At 43.4% G+C, this 26,322-nt stretch overlaps 1 protein-coding gene across 1 annotated transcript; it reads right to left on the bottom strand.

The window, feature by feature from the left end:
- Positions 1-455: 455 nt before the first annotated feature.
- CDC42EP3 (CDC42 effector protein 3) lies at positions 456-24,757 on the bottom strand. Its single transcript, XM_011361403.2, has 3 exons — positions 24,604-24,757; positions 23,960-24,172; positions 456-4,371 (listed from the first exon to the last, which is right to left on the bottom strand). The coding sequence occupies exon 3, from the start codon at positions 4,133-4,135 to the stop codon at positions 3,371-3,373; it is 765 nt and encodes a 254-aa protein (XP_011359705.1). The 5' UTR covers positions 4,136-4,371; positions 23,960-24,172; positions 24,604-24,757; the 3' UTR covers positions 456-3,370.
- Between the last annotated feature and the right edge of the window lie 1,565 nt (positions 24,758-26,322).

Here is a 26,322-nt window from a genome sequence, read left to right as displayed (position 1 = left end):
GTATGTCATCAAAATAAAGCATGTGACATTCCCAATATCATCATGGGAAACAAACGTGTCAATAAATCTGCCAGAGACCATCTTTTTCTTTAGAAAATAAATGTAATGCTTAGCCATCAGTAAGTCAAAGTGTGTGAATATAGTTTTGAGTATTGTGACTTCCTTGAGTCCCATACAATCAAATAAATCAGAAGTCTACTCACCTGAGTCAATGGTAGCTTATCATTTGGCATCTGGATTTTCTATTTTGTTGGATCTGACCCCAAGGTATGGGTGAAGACACAGGGCAGCACTCAATAACCCTATTTACATGGCGTATTAACTTATCTAAGAAAAAAATAATAGTCAATCATTTATTAGTCTGGTGGACTAATTCTAAAGTCTGAGAAGTGTTTTATTAGAACTACTAAATTTGAGACTGGACTGGTAACAAATTTCCAAAGGAGAAACTCTTATTGGAGAGAAACCATCATGTTTATTCATTCTATTATTTATATATTTCACAATGATATTCAGTCTCACCAGGTCCCATATTAGGAGGATCAGAATCATGACCTAACGCATAATTTTCTTTTGTCTGTTTTAAAATAATCATCAAGTTAATTCATAGACTCATGGACTTCCTCCAGTCCATGACTTCAAGTGTTTTGTGGGGAGACGAGAAAAAATGGTGAATTTCAATGACATAAAAAAGGAATAGACTGTGATTCAGGAGACCTGGATTCCCCTTTCTGTTCAAGCAGGTCAGTATTTTGTGTTGACAGTAACTTTAACTCAGTTAATTGTGATAATGACTTTATATTTGTGAAGGGCAAAATACTCTGATGTTTTAAAATTTTTAAACAGTTAATTTTAGGTAGAAATAATATATTTTGTCCTTTGTAAGGTCTCACTGTCCAGGGAAAAGATCACCATAAGAACCTTGCCTACTACAACACAAAGGGTCTCTACTTACATAAATTACATGGTCCCTTTTCTGGTTGTGGGGTCACAGGTGGCTCGCCATTGCAAAAAAAAAAAAAAAGTAAGTATCTTTATAAATTAGGTTAAAAATGGGAGAAGGATCACAGGCTAAGAACATCAGTTCAGCTTTCAGCAGTTGCCATTCTGAAGAAGAAAGCCACTGCCAGCTCTGCACCTGCTCCCTGGAGGAACCTGGTATTAGAAGGGCTACCACAGAACTGACTCGGCAAAATAGTTCAGAAGCCGGAGGCGGCTTTGTTTCCTAACAGGGGCATGTTTATTGCCATCTCAACCATACCTAACCTAGTAAGAGACTACGCGAAAGGGCTCAGAGGAGCCCTACTTAATGGCTATTTACCTGCAAGGATGCATTGTCACCTTGATTCTATGGAACGAACCCAATACTGGCAGAGCTGTTCTCCATGTCACAAGAGGGAGCAGAGGAAATGCACAGACATTCCTCATCATTTCACCTAATAGTTTGCTCTCTTCCTTGAGGTCACATTGCAGACAAAAGGTAAAATGAGAAAATGAATATGATCAATCATAATTAAGATGGGGGAATATGTTGAAAATATCTGGCTAACAATTATGAGGTATATCAGACTCTTCCCCATACAAGAGATTTAGATGAGGCTGGGAAGTCTCTTTTTGGAACTGTGAACTGTGAGTGGGGTGTGGTCGACAGAAAAAGAACACTGGAAAATCGTGGGAGAGAAATAGAACTGGGAAATTAAGGCAGGACCTCAAAGCTCTAAGGGAATTTGTTTCCTCTTCTATACTAGTTGTCCTGACTGGGTTTCATCTGCAGTTCATAGCTTACTTCAGATGATCAGATGAGGGAATCACTGAAGTATTTGAGAGAGGAAGTTATTTCAAGGAGAAATGAAAGTTAATGTATGCATGTGTTTGTCTCTGATGGAGAAGGGGTAGTTGACAATGGGACAGGAATCAGTATGTACATTTCCTGTTCCTCTTTCCTTAACCGACACCCTCAGAGCACCTCTGGCTCCCTGGGGGAGGAAGTATGCTCTGCTGTCCTCTTTTTCACCTCTTTAATCTTGTCTACATGGCATCTGCCCCATGGAACATCGGTCCTATGGGGATAGCATTGGGGTTGCAAGAATTTGTTGGAAAGTGTGTTAAAGTAAGGGAGGAGAGTCACAGAAATGAGTTTTGAGAGGTTGGCTTTGTTTGGTATTGCCTTCAAGAAAGAATTCTGATCTCACATGTTCATCTTTCCTAAAATTGAGGGGCCCTTTTTCTGGGATCTCAAACCTTTGGGAAATAAAAAATTAGAGGGCACGGAAATCACCTCTTACCTTATTTTAAAGGCTCATTTTAGAGAAGCAATTTTTCTAACCCTGACCTATAATATTCTTTTATGTTTTCGTTTATTATTGTAAACAAGCAAGTTCATTTTAACATTTACTCTTTATTGTGTTGCATGAAGTACCTATGTAATGCAAGTATGTACTGTACTAAAATACCCATATTTTCAAAGAACATTATGTGGTGTAGCCCACAGTCTCTGCAGAAGCATCGTGAGTAACCTGTGCCTTTACGCTTTACAATCCATTGTTGGCTGCTATGAAAAGTATTAACAGATGAAGAAAAAAGAAAATAAAGCTAAAGTATGAATACACTTTTCCAAACATACACATACACAGCTTATAATGGAAAAAAGTCAAATGACAACATTCGATGTAATATCTATAAAATGTAGACTCTGCAATAAAAAGCCAAAGGCACATAAAAATATATTTTAACTTTAAAAATAACTTAGTTACAGTAATACTTTGCTTGTATCTTACCAACATGTAGCTGACAGTCAAAATTTCGTAATATTGATGTAATATATAGGGATATATAAGAGCTACAAGAAAATCCCCCAAACCCATAAAGTCGTTCAAATGTGAAAACAGAGAAAAGCTTTAACACTGAAGAATTTGGTTTGGTGAACCCAAACAATATAGAAAAGAGTTTAGAAAAAAAGGCTTAGGTGTTAAATAAATTTGACTTCTTGCTCAGAAAATGCCGGAGTATTATAAAGTTCCTCAATGTGACTCTGCAGCCCTTCGTAGCTAGTGCCCATCCTGGCCAAGCCAGATTTCTTATATGCCTACAAACAAAAAAATGTGAGCTGAACATCAGCCATGCTTGCTGAAAATGGGTTCTAACTGACTCACTTCCTCTGCTTGCCAGGACAGTTTTTTTTTTTTTTTTTTAACTGTTTTTGCAAACAGGGCATAACAGGTAAAAAAATATTTTGTAGGAACATTATTTTAGAAAACCCATCACACGACTGCAGATATAGCCAGTGAAGCTCTTCTCTTTGACTGTGGTTCATTTATTCTGTTGCTGTTGATAACTTTTACCCCAAAGGAACGTTGCTGGAGGCGTCCTGTTACTTGTTTTTATCCATGACATTCAACACCTCATCCAGAAATGAAGGCCCGAGATCAAGCTGCAAGGAGAGTAGGGAGCCGGTGAGATCAGAGAGGGACTCCTCTGATTTAGTCTTTCCCTTGACAAGCTCGCACGGGGCGGGATGTTCAAACATGTCCTCAGCTGGCCAGTCGGGATACTGTTCGGAGAGGCTGGAAGAGTGGCTGTCCCTGCCCTGGCTGGACTGAGACGCGGACCCGCTGGATCCCCATGAGACATCACCCTGATGGACCATCCCATTCTCCAACAGGCTGCGTTTCTCCGGAGGCTTTTCTTCCATGACAGGCTCACAGCTAAGCCTGGGCAGTTTTGCTGGCCCAAAGGATTCCTGTTTGGAATTAAATGTCACCGGTGACAATAAGGGTAACATGAGTGCTTGGGACCCTCCGATGGTTGGGAGGGAGATGGCATTTTTGAGCACAGGGGAGGGCGTTTCTATGAACATAGAGTCAGAGGTGCTATTGGCCCGAAAGAACTCGTTATGCCCAGGGAGCTGACCCAGGTGTGCTTTCTCCTGGTTTCCAGGTAAAAGCTCGTAGTTCCCTTGAAGAAAGGAAATATCTCCAAAGACGTCATGCTGGCCCTCTTTGCCAATGTGAATGGTGTGGCGGAAGTCTCCAAGGGGAGGACTGATCATATCAGGAGACAAAATGTCCCGCAATTTAAATTTCTTTCCTTTCTTGTTATTGGCAGCTTTCAGGTACATTGGGGTCTTGGCTGGCATTTTGGAATTTGAGAATGTCTCTTTTGCAAAAGGGAAAAAGGGCCACTTTTGTCAGAGAAGTTATACGTTTCTGATGATCCTTTTTGATAGGAACTGTCACACCATTTTTCTCAAGCAGCTTCAAAAGTGGGTTTGATAGGAGAGGGAGGTCAGGGAGACCTTCCTGAAGTTACAGCCAAGTGGGGTTTCTGGAGAGCTGGTTACGACAGCCAGTCCCTTCCACAATATGAAGAAACCTGAAAAAGAAACCAAAGCCGGTTATAATTAGCTGAACCTTCAGGGCGCACTCAGGCCTGCCTTTTTCACAAGAGCCTGGAAATAATGGCAGGACCGGTCCCCATTTGAAGCCAAGCTTTATTCTGTTGTTTCCTTCAATTAAATAGGATAAAAACTTTAATCTTAACAGAGGTCCAATAATCTTAGTCCTACTTCAGGGGAAAAAAGGAAAACATAAAGAAGAGAAAGAGAGCAATTAAAAAACCCCAAACCTATGACATCAGCACTTTTTAAACATGGCCTTGGCCACAATTTTCTGGACATGTCTAAGATTTTAGTCGTTTTCCTCTATTTTGAGAACTGCAGTTAGTACATGACCAGAGTGATTTCAGCTCCTCACAAAGAACTGGATTTGTTTTACAATATATTTTTTTCTCTTTGGCATTCACACTAGCAAGACTAATAATACTGTGTTGTTGAGTTTTGTAAATAAATACAATTAATGCAATGAAATGAATAGTCCTATAAGGGAAGAGGCAGGATATTGTCATTTACTAAGTGAGAGTGACTATTATATGCTGGTGTCCAACAAAATCTTAGTGAAATGTATTCTTACAGATGGGAAAACTGAGATTCAGTAGTCAAAAAGACAGTAACAACAATAAAAAACCCCACCCTTTCTCAATAACATACAGCCAGTAAATCAAAGAGTTGGAGCTAGAGTCAAGTTGTGGCAGAGAGAACTGGGCTGTCCAGGATGTCAGGATTTGGAGGCATTCTGAGATGGAAGGAAAAGAACAAATTTGCTTCAGAGAAAAATGTATAATTGTACGGAAAAGTTGGTTCTTCGTGTGGGAATACTTTTGAAACACTTACTGATAAGCTTGTATTCTCTCCCTGTGGTACACAGAATTCTAAGACAACCCCGAAGATCGGACTCCTGATGTTAAGGCCTTTGTGGATGGAACCTGTGACTTACTTCTACCCGACAGAATATGGCAAAACTGAGGGGATGGTGAACCTTGTTTAGGTTACATTATAAAAATTTCCATCTCAGAAGCCTGGAGGGAGACTTCCTTTACTGGTTTTGAACAAGTGAGCTGCCATGCTCAGAGGGTCTATGGAGATGAAGTTGGCCAACGACCCGAGGGAACCTGGAAGTGGATCTTTCTCTAGTTGAGCCTCTGATGAGCCTACAGTTCTGACACCTGGTTCAAAGTCCAATGAAGACATGGAGCTAAGCCCTACCTGCTTCCTGACCCGCAGACACTTTGAGGCTTTAAATGGGTATTGTTTGTAAGACATTAAGTTGGTGGGAATTTGTTACCACCACAGAAAACTCATACAGCCTCCCTTTACTGGCTATATGTCACGCTTAGAAGTGATGAGCTACAAGAAGGTTTGGGGGTTCTCATTTTACAGATGAGAAACTCTGTCTTGAAAATAACCTTCCAACTCTTCAGTCACATCGGCTGACATCGAAAAGCTAGAACTCTCCCACCGTGGGAATTCCTGCAATGGCTCTGCTGCGACCTCTTTCTGGCCACAGAGCAAATAAATAAATATTCCGAGGGTGGGTTAGATGGTGGTTTGAAGAGAGCCACATTTGCTTTGTAGCAGCTGGAGGCTGGCTACACTTGCCCCATATTTCTTTCCTTTCAACAAGTTTTAAATTCATTTCCCTGTGGCAGGTGGTGAGAACCGTGTTCCAGCACCCACTGGCAAGGTGACAACTAGCTCTGTTGGAGAAGCCACTTACATCCAGGCCTGAGAAGGCAGGGAATGATGACCTGGAGAGACCTTCCCCCAGCACGGGGAGGAGGCCAAGGCAACATGAGGCGGTTTGTACCCAGAGTGGGCCAACCATGAAGTGCCAAATAGGACCCCCATGGTCACTGTCTCTTGGTTTCTCTTTAGTCCTGACCAAGAAACTGGCTCTTCCTTGAAGTGCTGCCACTGTGGCCACAAGGAGAGGACCCGTGATATCTGCTTTTCCACTTCAGATTAGAAATGCACAGAGACAGGGTTATTAGAAGAGATGCTTGATACAAAGGGAGAAGACGAGAAGCCTCAGCCTAATCATAGGAAGACATTCTCTCTCATAGTTTTAACTCTCATTTGAATCTTGTAGCAATAACAAAGTTTAAACCTTGGGTCTTCCTGCTTCAACATCAGAACTGCCTCCTCCTATTAAGTGCACAACAGGCGAGGGCTCCTGCCACCCAGGGGAGGCTGGTGTTTCCTTCCTGCCCCTGTGGGCACAGTGCGGTGACCGCCTGCACGAACAGCTGGGGCACCACCTGCAGAAGGCGGGGCAGCCCTGAGGACAGCTACCCTCTGGGATGGTGTCCTCACATACTTAGCCAGGAGGACAGCTTCTATGGAAAGATACAGTGTTTCTGCCACCACTGAAGGGCATGCAAGGGCTTCCCTGTGGTCAGCGAGTGAAGCCAGGCTTATGCAAGGCCAGAAACCGAGGCAGGCCATTTCACATTATTTAGAAAAATAAAATTCCACGAAGTTAACAGTCAAGAGTGCGGTTCCCTCTCCTCTGACTGGACCACTCATATTCGCCCATTATTGGAAGGACTCGGGGCACTGGGGAAGAGGAGTGAGGACGGAGAAGAAACGCTTGCTGGACTTGAAGGCTCCAGGGAGGAATGCCCAGTCCTCTCAGCTCCTGCCTGGCCGCAGCCACGGCCTCGGGCACTGCAGCCCCCTCACCAGAGGTTTGCTTGGCCTGGTAGAAGTTGGGTTTTAGGTCAGTGGCTTGGACACAAAGGTGGCAGGGAAGTGACAAAACATAGGGAAAAATAAAAAGTGAAAAAAGGGTTGGTGAGTGTGGACTCCCTAAGTTGCTGGCAGTGAGATTCTGGAGAGTGGGTGAGGAAAGACGACATCTTAAAAGGCATTTTTCTTTCTTTCTACAAATATTTATAAAGTATTTACTGTATGACAGGATGTAGGCTTCTAGGACTTAGGAAACAACAATTTGTATTGAACTTGTAGTACTATGTGCCAGTGCTAAGAGCTCCCAAATACACTGGACTTTTTTTTAAAAAAGGAATTTGGGGCAAAAATGTCAGTTGCACAAGTTTAAACGAGCTGAGGAACGCGATGTGATGATGTGATGCAGGAGAAATAACTGAGCGCCCTGACCCCATCCCTCGATCTTATCTGTCATCTTTTCCCTCCAGCTCAGGGCCAGCCATGCTTGACCCCAGGAGAGATAATCTAATACCGATGATTTCTTTCACTGACTGCTTCCTCCTCTCCTTTCCGAATATGCTGGGCTCCCTAGCTTATCTGCCAGTGGACATTCGCACCCTTTTTCCTTCCCAGGCTGACTGCTCTTCTGACATTTCCCTCCCATTGCTAATGCAGAAACCCAGTGGACAGTGTCTTCACTGGTAACAGAGTGGCCAGTCCTGGAGAAGGTATGTGTGTATCTCCTGGAAATCACCAATCCAAATATGATAGTAAATATTTACTGAGAGCATTTCTATGTATTAGTCATGGTTCCAACCTTTGACACTCACTCACAAGAACCCATGGGGGTACTATTGTTAAAATCCCCATTTTAGAGATGAGGCACTGAGGCATTGATTGCTTTGCCAAGGCCGCAGAGCAACCAGGCACTAAGCCAGCTGGTGAGGCTCCGGAGTTTTGAGGTCTTGACACTCCCTGAGAATTCGGTCAGCTCCCAAATTATGAACAGGGGGAATTATCGAAAAGCCTGTTTAAGATAAGGCACTGGGCTGATGACGGTAGGGAACAGGTCTTGCATACACTGACTGTATAAGCAGGAACAGGTCTAACCTCAAAGCTAGGCGGTTTAGCAATGTCTATCAAAACTGCAGATCACATGCCTTTGGCCCTGGCATTCCACTTCCAGAGATTTTCCCAATTTATGTATATTGGAAATCATATGTGTACAAGGTTGTCAATACAGCCTGGTTTATAATAGCCTGGAGCTGGAAACAACCTAATTGTTCTACCAATAGAAGACTGGTAATATAAATTAAGGCAAATCCATACAAGAGTATTACGCTGGTCTAAACAAGGGTGAAGTAGCTCTTTACACACAGGAATACAAGGAGCCTCAAGGCTATATGTATATATATGTCTTCAAAGACAAAAAGATGCCAAAGTGTGTACATACATTTGTGTGGGCTTCTATGTCTATAAAACACCTCTGGAAGCAAACACAAGTCGGCTGCCCTCAGGGAGAGGAAGTGAACGAGGGTGGAAGAGAAATGTGTCACTGTATGTCCTTTTATGGTTTTGGATTTCTGGACGAATTAAAAAGAAAAAGAAATAAATGGGTTGCTTAGGGCTTGGATTACTCTTTCTTGGAAGAGCCAGTTTTATACACATGGAACCTGAGTTACTGACACACGGACACTGGGGGAATGGCTGCAGCGGGGTGTCCACAGAGAGGGGAGCATGGGCAGGTGAAGGCCCTGGAGCCCAGGTTTACAGCTCCTTGTTTGAGAGCTGGCTAGTGACACAGAGAGGCAACATTTTACAGTGAGATGGTCCTAAATGCCAGAACGCAAAATCCTGTCTGTCCTCACCATTTTCCGAAAAGGCAATTTGGGCTCCAGGAGGTCACTGGCGGCTGACCAACACGGCAAAGCGAGAGACAAAGCAGAGTGGGAAAGCCTGAATCAAGGGGACACCCAAAAGCTTTGCTCTCTGCTCACAAGGAAGCAGGACATTCTTGTCATGGGGTGGGATGTGGGGGTGTGGGGGGGAGGAGTGTGGGAGAAGAGGAAAGGAAGAGCTAAATGGAACAGCTTACGGGCCAGAAGTGAATTATTAGAGCAGAACTGGCAAGTGAGCCCTCATGAGTGTCTTGCAGGCTAAATGAAGAGAATTTCTAGCCTATGTGTTTCTGTCAGGACTCTAACTCATTATTAACTATCGGGTACTGAACCAGCTGAGGGTGCTGCCTGTTCATGTTTGGGCCGCTCCTGTTCTCCAGCTTTCTTGGGTTGCCATCATTCCTCTACTCTACTACCTTTCTTAAATCAAGAGAAAAAAATAAAAGAAGGAAGGAAGGGAATGAGGGAGGGAGGAGGGAAGGAGAAAAGAAAAGGAGAGAAAGAAATCTTCCTAGGTATATTCCTTTCTCAAAAACCCTCCCCTTGACCCTGAAATGTGAACTCTCCACTATCGCTAATCCCTTTGAGTTCTTGGATCACTGTTTGCTCCACCGTCTCCCCCTTAGATGACATTGAAGATAATATTCATCTGGGAAATTAGATTCCTCTAAAAACAAAGGTCCCAGTCCCTGAGCACTAGAGACGTTAGATTCACCAACAAAAGGGCTCGACTCCCCAGTCAGTTGCTTGTCACCCTCTGTCAAGGTCAGAGAGAATGTCCGGCAGGTATGTGTGGGCATGGAGTCCAGCTGGAAGTGCACAGACTTCCACTTACAGGACTCTGTGGGAAATCCAAGGATTCCCAGACACAAAAGAGCGGGAGACGAAGTTAAAGCCATGGTTTTGGTAAGAAAAACAAAGTGCCCAGAGGCCATTTCTGCATTAGGCCAGAGAACTCTTACATGTGATGTATTTAAACGTGTGACAGTGTTCATAAGAGAAATTGCCCCAGCAATCATAATTCAATGAAGGAAAGATGGAAGTGGCCCCTTGCGCTTCATTACTTCGTCATTCTTTTGGTAAAGAGTATCACTGAAAAGACCAAAGCAGGGCAGTGGCCAGGAGGTGGGAAAAAACAAAGGGTTAGGACAAAATGACACACCGAAAAATCAGTTCCTCAATTACAGAGAGCTGACGGTATTGGCAACTCACGGGGCTCTGAAAAAGAACAAAGAGGTTGAAAGTTTTAAAAATTCCATTTATTTTAAGAAAGGAATGTTTGGTTTGTCTACTAATTTGTTTGAAGATTAATTCTTCGTGGAGAGAGAGGACATAAAATTTCTTGCATCCTGCAAAATAGGTTGTAATGTTAATTTAAAACACACATGTATAAAAACAGGGGCAGGTGGAGGGAGGAGGTGGAATTGCCTTGAGGGACAATGTGGGCCTTTTCCGGGCCTTTTCTTCTACTTTCGGGAAGTGAGCTGCACTGAACTAGATTTCCCCTTTCTTGCTTAGTTGTCACATCCTTCAAGGACACGCTAGCTTCTGAGCAGTTTTCCCTTTGTCTCGGTGTTGTATCAGTGTGCCCTTCATCCTAGCACCCAGACACAGCAATGCTGCTCCATCTGGGCCCCAGGCAAAACTACTAAATTATTCCTCCTTTCCGTATGATCCAATAGCCTCTGGGGAGGATGATGACTCGACAGAGAACCCTCCACTACCTCCCCACCCCCAACCCTCTCTGCTGCCAACAAGGAGAAGGCAATTCCACTGTGATTAGCCCCAGAGAACCGTGTTGGACCCTGGGCTCCCCACTTCAGAAGGGATAAGGCTACCTGAAATATGTTCCTACATGTTCTGAGAAATCCAAGTAGGGGAACAAGACATGTGAGAAGAAGCTAAAGAAGTGCAGCAGCTTAACGAAAGAAAACCTACATACTGAGGGAACTCAAAGCTGTGGGACCTGAAGGATTAATTTAACTGTAATGGAAAAGGTATTAATCTGTTCTGAGAGGCTTCAGGGGTACTAAGCAGAAGCTATAGAGAAACAGATTTTGGTTCCTTCAAGAGAGAACTCAGGTTTCCGGAAAGATGGAAAGGTTTGCTGCGGGACAGGACACTGAGCGAGGCACGGGATGAGGATCACACAGCGGTTGGCAGCCTTGACTCTGAGCTTACAGGATGGTGCACTGTGGGTGGAGTTTATGTCCCTGTTCATTCCGAGTCTCCTGTAAGGGAACACTATCACTGCGTATTTCCTTATGGCCCCCATGTCACATTCGCCTTTAAAATTGCTCAGACTTTTCCTGAACGACCTTCCATTTGAAGATGGCTGTGTTTTTACTAATATAGTCAGCCAAACTCTGGCATCAGAAACACTAAAATATTACTACAAATATGAGGGTAATTCATGCCAACCCTTTCGCAAACCTCTGTGGGAGGGTGTCTCTGAGTCAGACAAAGAATTTTACAATTCAAGGGGAAAAAATTATAGTAGTAGAAATTTAACACTGCACTTAAATGAAAATCTGAGAAATAAATGTAACCGGAGAACAACCTAATAAATAGCATCCTGAAGATGTGTTTCATTTTTTCAGTTTGTTTTACTCCACCCATGAGAAGATGCCTTTTCTACTTTTAGATTCTAATCCTCACTGTATCATCTACAGTGAGGAAAAAACTATATGCTGCAAGACTAAAACTCCATTAGCTCAGGTCTCAGCTGCATAGTTGTCATGAAAATGAACATGCAGCCTGACTGAGCAGACTATATTTTACAGATTTACTCAGTCTATGATACATCATAGACTTTCAATTATTTGTAAATGGACTATTTGTTTATGACTCAGCCCTAGCTTGTATTTATTTTTCCTTTACAGCCCTGATTATATAGAAACCCACAAATACCATATAGGAGACTACTGCCAATTTGTGTACACTCCTCACATTTATAGGACATGATTGTACTATTTGAAAGGCTTTTTAGGAGCAATATCGGAAGACAGAACATCCATCTCACAAGTATCAAGTCTTACTTTTGAAGGGAAGCCATTACTCCCTTTCTCTCTATTAAAATGAGTTAGTGGGGAGCACTCAATATGGACACCGATCCCTGGCAGTTGTAACGAGACAGAAAGACAGGTTCTCTCAAATGTTTGGCTCATTTATCATGACTAATTTTACAGGGGACTCAGCCTTAGAGATGGTCAGAAGGATCAAGGCAGGCTCTCCAATTTGGTGGATGTGAATTAAAGGCCATTCCCCTAAATTGCTCTCATGCTTCCATAACTAGAGGATTCCACTTGATCTATGAAGCTGCAATGACAATCTCGATACAGGAAAACCTAAAGTTTTCAACAATATTCAGCCATAATATTCCTTCGTAACTCTGCTTAAAAGAAAGTGACTTGTGAAGTTACTTAGTTGCTCACACACAAAAAAAATAATATTTAAGTCGGCAATTATTCTATAAAAACTCCAGATCCAGCAATAGTAACATCAAATGATCCAAAATAATAAGTTTAGAGGTGTCTGGAAATTCAGGCTATGGTTACTTGGCCCATACCACCATAGAGTGTTCCTCATCCTTTGTATATATAGCACACCCTCAAATTTAGGCCCCTTGACTACACTTTCCCTAGTGGGGTGAAGGTGCAGGTATGGGATTTCCATGCTATTGTCCCATCCTGCTAGGGCCCTTGACAATCATCCATGCTCATTGGATGGGCTGAAACATGTATGACACCAGCAGTGGCATGTTTGGAACCTGGCGGTGGTCCTTCCTTCTCAATCTGCTTCCACAGTAGGTTCTCCTGTGTTACTTGTATATGAATCTGTACATAAATATTTGTCCAAGGAACGAATGAATGTCCCCTCAGACTAGGCTGAGAGCTCTTCTATGAACATGAACTGGTCTTATCCATCTTTTTGCCTCCCATAACACACGGCACACAGTGAACTTCAAGTTAAGAAGTGTTTAACCCATAATCCTTTTTAGATCTTCCATCGTGAGAGGAGTTGGTTTGCTCCTAGGCACCAAGTCCTTGTCCAAGCCTATAGGGATTCCACTAAAAATCAGCAAATTTAAAATGTCTGGCTGGTTCTCTAAGGAATTTACACTTGGGAATAGTAATGACTAACATTTGAGTAATTGCTGTGGGCCAGGCAGTAACTATTAAAACACACCTCTTAGGAACCAACCTTAGATTAAGACTCAGGTTAATCAGCCCAAATGTGGAGGAGCTAGGATTTCAGCCACGCTGGACTCTAGTATATGCTCGTAACTGCTGCTCCCTGGATAATGTGAGGGCTGCCATGGAAGTCGGTTGAGGATGGAATGGCCATTCCAGACTATCTGCCTAGAAGTCTGATGGCACCAAGAGGAAATAATATACTATGACCGCAACATGAATGAGAGGCAGAGGTGATAACTTGACCTTGTCAGGCACCAAGAATGAGTAAAATGGTCGCAGACACCAGCTTCTCCAACTTTAACTAAGACTTTTTAATATTTTTACTCTTGTCAAAAAACAAAAACAAAAACAAAAACAAAAAAAACCTCAAAAGGAATTCGACTTTCTGTAAAAGAAAAGCCAAAAGATTAAAATTCTTAAGTAATAAAATCCTCTGGGTCTCAAGGAGAAAAGCAAACATCCTGTTCTTAGGAAAATAGCGTATGTGCCGTTAATTCTTTTCCCAGAGGAAGCACGTGCGTCGGGGCTGTGTACAACCACACGGCTCTCACAGGGGACAATAGCTCCCCTTCCTCGCTAAGGACACTTCACTTCCCTCCTACTTTTTGAAACTCAGAGCCCTGTGTTCTTTACGGACCATCTGCTCACCTTCTTACCATTAACCACTATTCATAACATCCTCCAAGACCTGCTTCAGTCATTCTTTCCTGGAGGAATTCTCTAACTCGCCTCACGAAATCCAGGCTCAGTACTGCCTTGTGTGCAGGTTTTCTTAGGGCTCTTGTAGAGCTAATATTTCTGTTATTTCTCTGTTCTCTGGTTTTGTGATTATGTCTGATCTCTAGGTAGGTGTTGAGCTCAATAAGAATAAAGTAGGCAAAGGTGCTTTACGTGAGAGCTGCTGATAAAAATCACTTACAGAGCTTCTTCTTGGGCTGTGAACATAAGAGGTTCTCAAATTTTATTGATTAAGCCCTTTCAGTCTCCCCTCTGCCCATCCCTTAGGTCAAGGGTTTGCAAATTACAGTAAGGGGCCCTAGCATATACCTCCTGTACTCTCCTCTCTTGGTAAATGGCAGAAGTTACCCAAATCCAAATCCCAGTGGTCATGGCCAACTCCTCCCCACCTGCCTCATTCTCCACATTGAGTCCCACCATGATGTCTCCTCTTGTCCATCCTATTGCCTCAGCTCGACTTCCAAGACCTCGTGATCTCTCTTTTGCACAAGGGCATTTGCCTCCCTATCTGTCTCTAGGCTTCCAACCTCTTCTCCTTCCACTTTATTTTCCATTCTGTGTCAGAGTGCACCATCTAGAATGCTCTGGTAACCTTGTCACTTTTCAATGGCAGGCCTACCCTTACAATCTGGAGATAAGAGAGCTTTTGAGCCCACTTTAGCCATCTGGGTCCCTACCCCTGCAGCTATTATCTCCTGCCAGTTCCCTCAAGGCCTCTTAAACTGAGCTTTTAAAGTTCCTTGTTTATATCTCAAACCTACCATCTACCACACTATATACTTCAATCAGTACTTGCCTCCTCCACTAGAGTGCCTTCTTCAGGGGAGAGACAACTATACTTAATTTGTAGTTAGTACTTAGTAAATGTTTGTTGAATGAATGAACAAGTGAGAAAGTTTGAACAAGATTGCCTTGACTTCTTTCCTCTTCGACCATGCCTGCCTCGCCGGAGATGCAAGATGGGGTCTTTCTATGACTCCTACAGGAAAAAAAAGTAGTCATTTAATAAGGATTTCTAGCCTTTCTTTTTTTTTTTTTCGTGACAAAGCCTTTCTCTCAGTTTTCCATCTGTAAGACATTTTAACCTTTCTCTATCCATGCAGGGTAAGAATTTAACAGCCTATCAATGCAAGCTCCAGTAATTCCATAGGCTCTTACAGCTCTTTTGTATTAAGGCAAAGAATATTTGTTGACGTGCTGTTTGAAAGGGAAATGACTTCTATCCATGACTGCAATGTGCAAATAGAGACAGAGAAACAGGCAAGACTCAAGAAAAATTTGACAATACATTCCCCTGAATGCAGACTCACTAGTTATATATAAGTCACTCTTAAAGAATGAGGCCCCAGAGAAACAATGAGCTAGCTCTCAGACCTTTCCTTTCAAACGGAAATGAGTTAAGGGGGAACTTGGATTATTTGGCCCAAGATGTACAAGGGAAACTCAAGAAACTATAGTGGACATTCTATGGAAAAGGATTGTTTTGAATATCAATGTGTGACTAGCACGGATCAGGCACTTAAAAAAAAATACACCTATCGAATGAATGCTGGGCAAACAAAACAGCAGATAACTCTCACTATTGTTCTAGGCCTCATGGAGGAAAAGACTGGGCCAAAACTGTGACCAGCCATGTAAGATCTCTGTAAAACTCCAGACACATAAGGGTGCCAGTTACCTCCCGTGTAAATGGAGATAATTATCCCAAAGCCGCCTATCTTACAGGTGATTGATTACAAGAGCTGAGGGTGAAAATCTTCATAACAATAAAGCACTATGCAAACACAAAGCACTATCTTTATCCCAAATTAAAAACCAGAAGAACATCTAGTGAAATACAATATGAATAAGAGGAACCATTCTAATTGCCGAAATAACCACTTTATTTTCTCCTTAAATGTCATCGTAGCAGTCAATCAATAAGCTGCTTGTAGATAGGGCTAAAATGGTTAGATTCTGCCCTGTGAACAATCTCCACTATTGGAAAGTGTTCCTATCTCCAGCTTGATAAGAGGATAATTCCTCCTGTCGACTGAAGGCAACGCTAACTTGTCTTATACATGTGCATGTGTCTTTTATCTCCAGGTGCAATTTATTCCAGCCTGGAGAACAAATGGGACTTTTGTGAGCTGGGAAAGTTACAATCAATTGATATTGGTCAGATAAAGAAAAATTTAACGCAGATAGTTATTTTCTTTAAATATTTGGTAAGCTGTGGGGTGCAAGGGAATTTGTATGGTCCCAAGGCAAAACTAGGTGTGTGAGTGATTAAGGTTCATGAGGAGGCCAGGTGGGGCTAGATACAAAAAAGAAGTTTAAAACAACTCCAGTTAATCAGCTTGAAGAATGGGAGAGGCCCATAGTAGCAAGTGAGTCGGAGACTGTTGTAGGGATTCCATAGGGGAGAGACAAAGAAAGCAAGCATTCCTGTACTGGGAGAGCAGTTAGGGTAATAAATAGCTTCTATTTCACATTCATAATTTAAAGTAGCATTCCCTGGTAGTGCATGTAAGCTACATGTACACACAGAGAGATGATACAATCATAGACTTGTGCTCATACTCGATATTACAAAGTATTTTAGGACAGCGGTTCTTCACACTGTGAACCCTCAAGTCTCAGAGGAAGCACCTTTGGGATAGTAGTGAAGAGAAGAGAGACTGAGAAAAGTAGTACCAACCTCCCTACTCATCCCCTCTTTTTTTTAACTAAAAAAATCCTGCTATGATCTGCTAATATATTGAGCTTTTAAGTTTTCTTTCTTGGCTTAAAAAAAAAAAAAAAAAGAGAGAGAGAAAGAAAAAGAAAGAAAGAAAAAAGAAAGAAAGAAAGAAAGAAAGAAAGAAAGAAAGAAAGAAAGAAAAAAAAAAAAAGGAAGAAAGAAAAAAGTTTGAAGAACTGGGCCAGGAAGGATTCATGCTCTATGACTCAAGCTCTTAGGGCTTCATTTTATCATGTTGGAATGAGAGAGGGGATCTGAGATAAGGATCTGTCTGTCCATTGTGAAATGTTAGGGTTCTGTGATTCTAAACATCTAACTTCTAGGGAATTTTAAGGGAAAAAAAAAAAACCCAAAACACTTTTTAATGAAGTTAAGACTACCATTAGAATCAAAATACTTTTTTGCCAGATTTTTTCATTAACGTTTTCTCATCCTTCCTGGTGTTAAATTTAGGGCACTGAGCAATGCCATCTGTAGAATTCATAATGGTGAGTGTCTGAAGAAGAGACAGCACACATAAAGTCCTATTGGGTAAAGAACCTACAATCAGTATAAGGGGCAATTATTGTTATTAATTACTCCAAAAAACTAGAGCTGCATAAGGAATACAGGCTGGAAGCTCACCATGGGTATTTCTTCCAATCTTATTTCTTTTAGACCTTGGAATCTGGCCACCTAAAAGAATTGTTTTAAATATAGTGTGAAAAACCCCCAAATGTTCTGGTGCCAAGTATAATTTCCCATTCTGAGGAAAAAAAAAAAAAAAAGAATTGGAATGAAGTCACTGTTTTGTTCCACATGCCACCCATGAGCTATGTTGGCAGTGGCACTCCACCAAGGTGGCAAGTGAAACACCACCTGACCCCTCAGGTAAACCCACAGCTTAAGGGTTTCTTCACGAGGAAGATGGAACAAAATTTGCCCACGAGCAAAAACAAACTAAACTTATGTAAGGCCAAAAAAATCAACACTATTTTGGAAGACATTTCACTCCAGTCATCTGAGAACAAGAAAACAGTTTCCAGTTTGGTGCCCACGATGGGACATGTGGCTTGAGCTCATTCACTCATGAGAAGCAGGCTTTGGAGAGAACCTTCTGCGTGCCTTCCTCTAGCCCTTGGTTAGTCACTCACATTAACGACAAACATCTACTGAGGGCCTACTAAGTGCTAGACACTATTCTAGGAAATGAGGCTACAGCTATGGATGCATTCACAGAGCTTACAGTCCATTGTGGAGAGGCTAATGATCAAAAAGTAATAATGGCTCATATAGTCATGGCTGAGGAGGTCTAGATGAGCAATAGAAAAAACGACCTTTATTCTCTTCAGTACCTGGGCTGCTTGGCCTGTGCTCTAAAGGGACACTTGGTACTGAGCTGTCACAATTACACCCAGGGCACAAGAAAGCGGCCTTGGAGGTTGCAGCTGCTCAGCCAAGAAGAAGTTCTGGTGGTGGCTTGATTGTATCTTTGATGATCATTATCACCAGTATCTTTGATGATCATTATCACCAGAATCAAAGAACCGGGAAAGGTGCCTCCCTTTGAATTTGAAATGTTTTGTAGCCTCAGACTTCATAATTTTACTATGACAGGACTTAAATAAGCTAGATAAGTGATTTCTGGCTTGACAATGCTAAGAGAAGATGTTGCCATAGGCAGAATCAGATAATATGACTAAGACTATACTGTCTGCTTTTTCATGAAGTTTGACTATAAAAAAAGATGAAAGCCAAGATTAACTAGGTTTAGTCCCTACTCTCAATGAGCCAGTAGTCTAACTAGGCAGCCATAAGAGTCAATAAATGATATTTCAAATGCAATAAATGTTATAATCGAAGGTACACAACACTATAGAAACACCTCGGATACAAGGAAAAAAAGTAATAGAATTACAGCAGTTTAGAGCCAGGAGAGCTTGGAGAATGTCTATTCCCTTTCTCTGCATCCTCATCCATCCCCTTCTCCCACTTCTGATGAGGGGACAGAGCCTAACCAGAGACGGGCAGGGATTTGCCTGATGACATAGCTAGTGGGTTTAGGGCTTTGAGCCTCATCTCCTGCTGTGTTAAAATCAATGTTATACATCTGAACTGACCCTTGACAGAAAAGTTTTTCAAAATAAATAAATAAAGAGGGAAAGAAAGCAAACACATTCCAAAATGGCAAAGCCACATTTCACCAAAAATGCCTTTGCTTGTTTAAAAAATGTTTGTAGCCTAAATGATTATAATGGATTTGAAAAGAATAGGTCTTTTTCAACTAAACAGACAGTGATCTATCATTGGCATGATGTGTCTACAAATATGACCTTCAAGTTGTCACCAGAACATGTCAAATTCCCAAATGTGTAAGCTGTCTAAATAGAGGTCTGACTTTGAAGTTTCCTGCCTTCCACGCTGGCTCAGGCTGCTCTGCCAGAGATCTGCGCAGGTCTGTTTTTTCAACCCAGAGTTTTACATTATCAGTAGTAACATTGCTATGCTATTAGGTGCCACTGAACCTGGCTCCCCAGATTCTAGAGCTAAAGATGATCTGAAATCATCTAGGGCCAAATGCCTCATCTTCGAGATGAGAAAAAAACCCTGAGGTCAGTTACAAATTGGGTCAGAGCTAAGGCTAGTCTATCTCTGATAGTCTCCATTTAATTCGCAGTAATTTTACCAAATGCAAAATTGTGGGGTTTCTTATCTAACAAAGAACCAAAGGCCGAAGGCTAATGATGACTTTCTCAAATATGCAAATAAAACCCAGATCACTGAAAATCCAGGTGCTTTTAAATTTCAAACATGCAATTTCAGGATTCTGCTATTAATTCATGTCTTGGGCAAACAATAAGGATCAAGCAAATGTTAACCTGGAGCTCATCAGCTTTCAAATTCATTAGTTTGCCTGGCTATTCAGAAATAGTAAACTTTTTAATATCGACATTATGGTTCGTATTATAAAACTGTAGGTTAAATTTTAAAAAATGCTTTTCCATCAGAGGTACCATCCATTGTGATGATTATGAGACTGTGGTGCAACTTGGCATCGAAGAAGTTTATCACTGACAAAGAAGGCATTTTTTTTTAAAGGAAAGAAACATACCCGATTACTGCTATAGAACTATTTGGCTACTTATTCTGATTTGTGGCGTGCTGTTTGTTTTGTAGCCTTTAAAAGGTGGAGCCAGAAAGAAGTGAGGTGTGCAAATGGAGATGAACAGTTCTAAGGCTATTGCCTTTGGTTTTTAGGTAACCTGGGTTATTTCAAGCATCCTTTCCAGAACCCGTTCTTTAGTTTGAACAGTCTCCTGAGCAGCCTTCCACAGCTAATCACAAACCTACTGTATCAAAGGCATTGGAGGCCAGGCAGGTCCCCAGGGGTTTATCCAGGGCATCCCCCTAGGTTTAGAAGGCCTTACTCTTATCTCTCACACCAGAAGCTTATCTGGTAGGGCCTGAGGCATGTGCAGAACTGCAATGAGGCCCTACTTCCGCCAAGGACAGAGCCTTCCTGCCCAGCTTCCTTGTGGCTCCAACTTCCTGCTCAGCTCTCTTGCTTTAGTTCATCTCCAAGCAATATCATTATGAAATATTAAATGTCACCTGAGTGCCAGGGAGTGAAGGGCCATGTACTGCAGAGATGTGGTCACTGGGTTCAAGGAGTTAACCACCCAGACTGCTTACTAGACCCTGCCACTCCTGACTTTCTAGAACTCTGAAGTAAGGACACGATCTAAATTACGTTCCACTTCAAGCCTGGCCCCCAAAATTCCTTGTTCTTGGCCGTGGCAGGGCTTTTCTTGTGTGCTCCTGAGTCCTACATTTTCACCTAGTGACTCTGTTTATGGTACAAATTAAATTGCTCTAGCAGTTTGGTGCAGGATCTTCTGCAAGAGACTGTTGCCACACCCGTGGGAATGGACTATCTTCAATAATAAAATTCATTCACATGGTCCCCCTCCCCCCCACCCCACCCCTGCCCCTAAGGCTGGCAATTACTGTTATCTTCCTTTGGGCCTGTGGTGCTGTGAGATACAGAGTACTATGAAATAAGTTCTCTGCCAGAGGCCAAAAACTCTAACAAAAGTCAAATGTAATAGCTTCCCTGCCCCTCCTCCATGGTGGCAGGGTGTGGTATTTAGTACAAGCTCAAACCAACCTGAATTCAAACCTGATTCTATTTACTTAGCTGTGTGACCTTGGCCAAGTTACTCAACCTTTCTGAGCTTGTGTTCTCATCCTGAAAATAAGAACAATATCTACCTCAAGAGTAATTATGAATATTAAATGAGAACCAGTATAAAGCGCCTAGGAAAACAACACAAGCATCAATAAAAGCATCAACCTTTTATTGTGCCTACTCTGGACCACATACTGTTCTGTGTGCATTATATTTTAACTCATTTAATCTTTAGAGTAATATTATCCTCATTTTAAGCACCAGAACTAGGACAAAGACCCAAGCAGCCAGACTCAGAGAGGTTTCTTAACCTCATCTCCTTACCCCAAGGAATTGCTGCCTTTTATGCAATATTAACCACTCATTGGTGCACAGAATGGGTTGTTAAATTGCATATGTATGTTTAGGTATGTTCCTTCCTGTGTACTTTGGGGCAAGTTATATAAGGGGTCTGCCCTCAGTTTCCATACCTGTAAAATACAGATATTAACAGCTCTTCCTTTGTAGGATTGTTAGAAGTCAATGAGTTAATTAAGATAAAGGGATGAAAAAAGTGTTTGGCACTTATGATAGGCTCCATATAAGAAGGCCCTTTAACACCCAAAGTCATGAACAGTGTGATACTGGAGAATTCTTGGGTGTCAGTGCTTCGTAAAGGAGATTTTGTAGCTGGCTGAATCCAGTAGTTTCAAATGACACTACTTGTTCTCTGGCAAACACACTGCATTTAAAAATAGATTTAAATTCTTATTCAACCACTGAATAAACAGGTCCACAGGATTCTGGTTAGAAAGAAATTAGGCTAGGCCTAAATGAAATCAGACTCAAAGAAAGAATTTTAATAATTAAAAATATCAGAGCAGTCTTCCTAGAGGTTTTTCAGGTTATGAATTGTTTCTACCCACTGGATAAATGTTATGGCTACCGGGCAAGGAGCTTGTGAAAAATTTACAGCCTGATAAAAGTCATTGGGAGATATAGGTTAAAACAACTTTATTCCCAATGCTGTTGAATACCATGGATTTTAGAAGTGAAAAAAGGCAGCTTTTGTGAATATGTTGTACATAAAACACCACATTAAAGGAAAAGCTGGAGAGCAGATAGGACAAACTAGCTCAAGTGAGCACTTGTGCAATAATTGTTACGGCTTTATATTTACTCATCTTACACCACATTTAAATTTACAATAAAAAACAAAATGTGCAACACTCGTTGTTCTAGCTGTCTTTACATACATGTTCCGCTGGGATACAAAATAGAATTTCACTGTTCAGATTTTGAAGGAAGGGGGAGCTCATCTTATTTCATGCCTGTAGCTGCTGCCACAGCCGCAGCACCATGTTCCAATCATGGAATTCACAATGTAAATCTCTTGCAGATGATACCACTGGAAAGCTGAAACCTCCATGGATCCAGAAGCCCTTCCAAAGTTCTCCTCCAAGAGTTCTTATCTGTGAGCCCAGAGGCCAGTATTCAATGTCTCATTCAATGAGTGAGGCCTATTGGGAAACCGTACATTCTTAGGGAGACTTAATGAAGAACTTTCAACCCTTCCTGGACCATAAAGTCTTTAACATTGATTTCACCTGTGACAATGACAAATATTTCACAACTGTCCCAACTCATCTCCAAGTGTTTAAATCCATTCTGAATAGGATTTGTGTCACACATATACCCGTGCCACACATTACACTAATGCCAATAAGAAGTCATACAAATTACAGGTGGTATCACAGAGAAGACCTCTGGAATGGTCCAAAAAAGATGCTGCATTTTCTTGTTGTTAGATGAAAAATCTTTTCCAAGTTAGAACATCGTAGGAGCCTTTTAACTTGCCTTAGGGATACGCAGGGGGCATCATCAGAACTTCCAAGTGAACCTTTTGTCTCCCAGTGATGTTAAGGGAAGTCTCCAAAACTGGCTTTGCTATTCAGATCCAGACATTTGCTGCTCATCTAATTTTTGTTCTTTTTCAAAGGCAACACGCCCCCAAGAAACTCTTAAATATTGTGAGGTCTAAGAGCTGGGGGTGGGGAGGAAATCTTTGTCTCTCTAACACATTCATCAGTTCCCTCCCATCACTCAGCACCATCTCCCTAAAACCCCCTACGCCCTCAGCACACATCTGACTTCCCCACATACACCGGGGCTGGAAAGATTCCTGTAGCAATACCCCCGACATTCCTATTCTCGCCCTCATTTTAATAAACTCACTTTTTTCAAAAAACAAAATGTAAGTACTTGACTGTCAGCCTGGGCTGCACTCTGAGGCTTTTACTCCTTTCCACACAGCTGTGCTCCCTGCTTTGATGCTGCTGTCCACGCAGCTTGTTCCAGCCACAGCCTGGCTCTCGGTAATGTAACATTCAAGTGCATATTTATTTTTAAACTGACCTCTCCTAGACTGTACAGTATAAAGGAGGTCCTGCCAAAAAATATGCTACTTTCTATTTATAAGATGAAACACATGCCTCCCAAAGTCATGTGAGGGGGATGGAATATAATAATTCATAACGAAAAACTGGCCAGATCTATTCGTCCCCACATGTCTGATACTTGTCTGTGTCAAGACACTTAGTTTCAAGAAGAAAGAAAAAAATCTCGAAAATGCTTCAGCTGTTCAGAAACCACCGTCGGGGGGAAAAAACAAAAACAAAAACAAAAATGAAATGCTAGATTTGCAGGTTGGAGCTCTGGCCACAATGCGCCATCCCCTGCCCCCGCCGTGGTCAAAGTAAGGAAAGGGTACCGGATCGGTACTGCCAATGCAGATCTGATCTGCACAGTGCACCCCTGTGCGGCCCTGGTGCCAGTTCACGATAGGAGGAGAGTGGTAGCCATGTGCGGCTTGTTCTCAGATGGAAAAATGCAATACGCGCCGAGCACGGCTGTCAATAGCTCGGAGGGTGCAGTAACCGTGCGGCCCCACCCTGATAAGTGGTGGGCACAATGGTGGATGTCTGAGTCCTGGTCATGGCGCCCGGACTTCTGCCTGTGTGCTTTACGTTCCCTTTGGTCCTTTGGACACCAGCTGAAAGGTGATGCCCTCAGTATCCTCGCTCTCAATGCGTTTCCAAACCTAGCACCCCGCAAACGCCGGAAGCAGCCACGGCCGCCGGTCCGACAGACTCATAAGACAAGCAGAGAGGAAGGAGCCGTGGGCAGGCAGCAACTCACCAGCAGCCCCCGAGGATCGCAGCCGCTGCCCCGGAATCCGGGGCTCCGCACGGACGCCTCCGAGGGCGCACGCAGTCTCTGCCGGCTACGCGCAGATCCAGTTGGGTGGGCCGGCGCGGCGCCTCCTCACAGCAGTACCCGCTCCCAGACGGCGTGAAGTCGCCCAATGCCAGGCCCACTCGCCGCTCCGCCCCGCCGCTGCGCTGCCTCCCGCTGAAGCCGCGGACCGGAGGGAAGGTGCGAGCAGGACTGAGCGCGCCGCCGCGGGACTCGGAGACTGAACCTGCGGAGGGCGGGGCGGGGCGGGGCGGGGCCGCAGCAGTGGGGCGGGCCGGGGCGGGGCGGAGGGCGCGGGCGGCGCGGCAGACCCACCCCGCAACGGTACCTGTGCCGCGCCCCGGGGCTGGCGGACGGGCGGGGGGTCACCGACGGCAGGGCCTGCGGGCCCACGGAGGACAATGGGCCCCTGTTGTTACCGCCCCAGCGCCACTTTTAGGGATGTGGCTTTCCTCGGAGAAGCTGCGTTCAGCTTCCCTCCGCACAAAGAAAGGTCACGGGGATGCTCGGTTCAAAGAGGGACCCCGGGGTGCTGGCGCCCGGGTACCCAAGGACAAAGGGACTCCACCCGCATCCCTGACACTCACGCTAAACCTCGTGCGCCCACCTCTCCTCGTCCCAACAAGCCAACCTAGCCCGGCGAGGCACCGCGGGCGACTCTCGGAGAAGCAAGGCCACCAGACCGCGCCGCCCCTGCGGGGCCGCGGTCCCCGGCTACTATGATCCCGGGCTTGGGGGGAGGGTCGTGTTCTGTCAGTTTCCAGCTCGCTCCCCTTGGAGCTGTCACCAAAACCCGGAGAATGGATTTGGCACACTGGAGACGCCCAGGGCTGCCGGCTGAGCGAGCGGGCACACGAACAGCCGACGCTGCAGGTTTTTCCAGTCCATGGGGAGGTGTTTTCTTTCCCGCGGGTCCCTAAAAGGGACTTGACTAAAGCTGGGGCAAACAGGTGGAGGCTGCGCCCGACACGCTACGAGGCGCAAGTAGCGCAGCTGCCTGCGGGGAACGTAAAATTCCGTCCTTGGCGACACCTGTGCCCGCCGGTCATTCAGATGACCGCGGCTGCACGCCCCGCCCCTCCGCCCGGAGGCTGCGCCAGGACCTGGTTAATTAATTTTCTTAATCCGTCTCCGTCTCCTCCTCCTGGAGTCTTTGGCCTGGGGTTTGAGTAGGCGACAGGAAAGGGCGGTGTTTTCCGGCTGTGAGGTCCCAGCCTGAACTACCGGCCTGGGGAGGAGGATGGAACCCAGCGGAGTCGGGCGCTCCCGGTCAGGCGTCTCAGGTTGGATGGAAATTTAGGCATAAAGCAGAGACCCTCCAGGGAACCTTGGCTTTCCAGAGAGGGCTCAGCTTTAGGTTATCTCTGCAATTCCCTTGGGTCTGTCTGAAACCTTAGAGGATGCACGTTTAGCCGACGTCGTAAACCACGGCTGACGTTAAGGTAAAGTGAAAAGGAAACGGACACAACTGCTCTGGAAAGCAAAATACTTGGGTGGAGTGTTAAAAGCCTCAAAGAAAATAATAGTTGGCAGGTCAAATGGCCATGAGGTTGGAAGTCACACACAAAACTCAGCTGAAGTGATGTTAGAAATCTGACAAGCAAAACAATCCGTGAAGATAAGAGACAGGGCATTGTTTCTTCCCTGCGAATGGCAGTTGCTCCCAAGTTTCCTTTGGCAGAGACCTGGATTTTACTCCAGATTCCTGAGAGTTTTACTTGGGGTTCATATTTCAAAATATATGTTCTGTTTGGCACTAATGTATATATTTTATGTATGAATTTATTGAAAAAATATTAAGTGTTACTGGCCTACTTAGATAAGCATATTTTTATAAATATTTATGCATACTTTTCATTGCACATGGTCTTTTCATGAGTGCACATAGTATGTATGTATATTAAATACCACATGAAAAATTCCTTTTGCACACACAAAAACATCCTTTACACACATGTCTTGTGTGTAGAATTGTTTTCATTTGCTCTTTTGTTAGCTGCTGTTAACACTTTATTTCCACATGACCAACCTTTTTACAGCTTGTGCAAGCATAGAGTGGCAGGTTGTTTGAGGTAGCAATTTTATTCCAAAACCCTATTTTCACTTATCTGTACCATTCCTCGCTTTCTAGAGACTTTACTTATCTGCCCTTCCTTTATAAGGCTTCGCTTCTGCGCTCTAAACAATTTATCCAGAACCCGCTCCTTCAAGGGCCTGGTGGATTTGATTTATCCTGACTTCTCTGATGCTCTGTGTTATTTGTACTGAACATCTCAATGAGAGAAAACTCTTTCAAACAAATACAT

The sequence above is a fragment of the Pteropus vampyrus genome, unplaced genomic scaffold (genome assembly GCF_000151845.1).
Source record: "Pteropus vampyrus isolate Shadow unplaced genomic scaffold, Pvam_2.0 Scaffold66, whole genome shotgun sequence".
NCBI lineage: Eukaryota > Metazoa > Chordata > Mammalia > Chiroptera > Pteropodidae > Pteropus > Pteropus vampyrus.
This window is presented reverse-complemented; position numbering and strand designations above follow the sequence as displayed.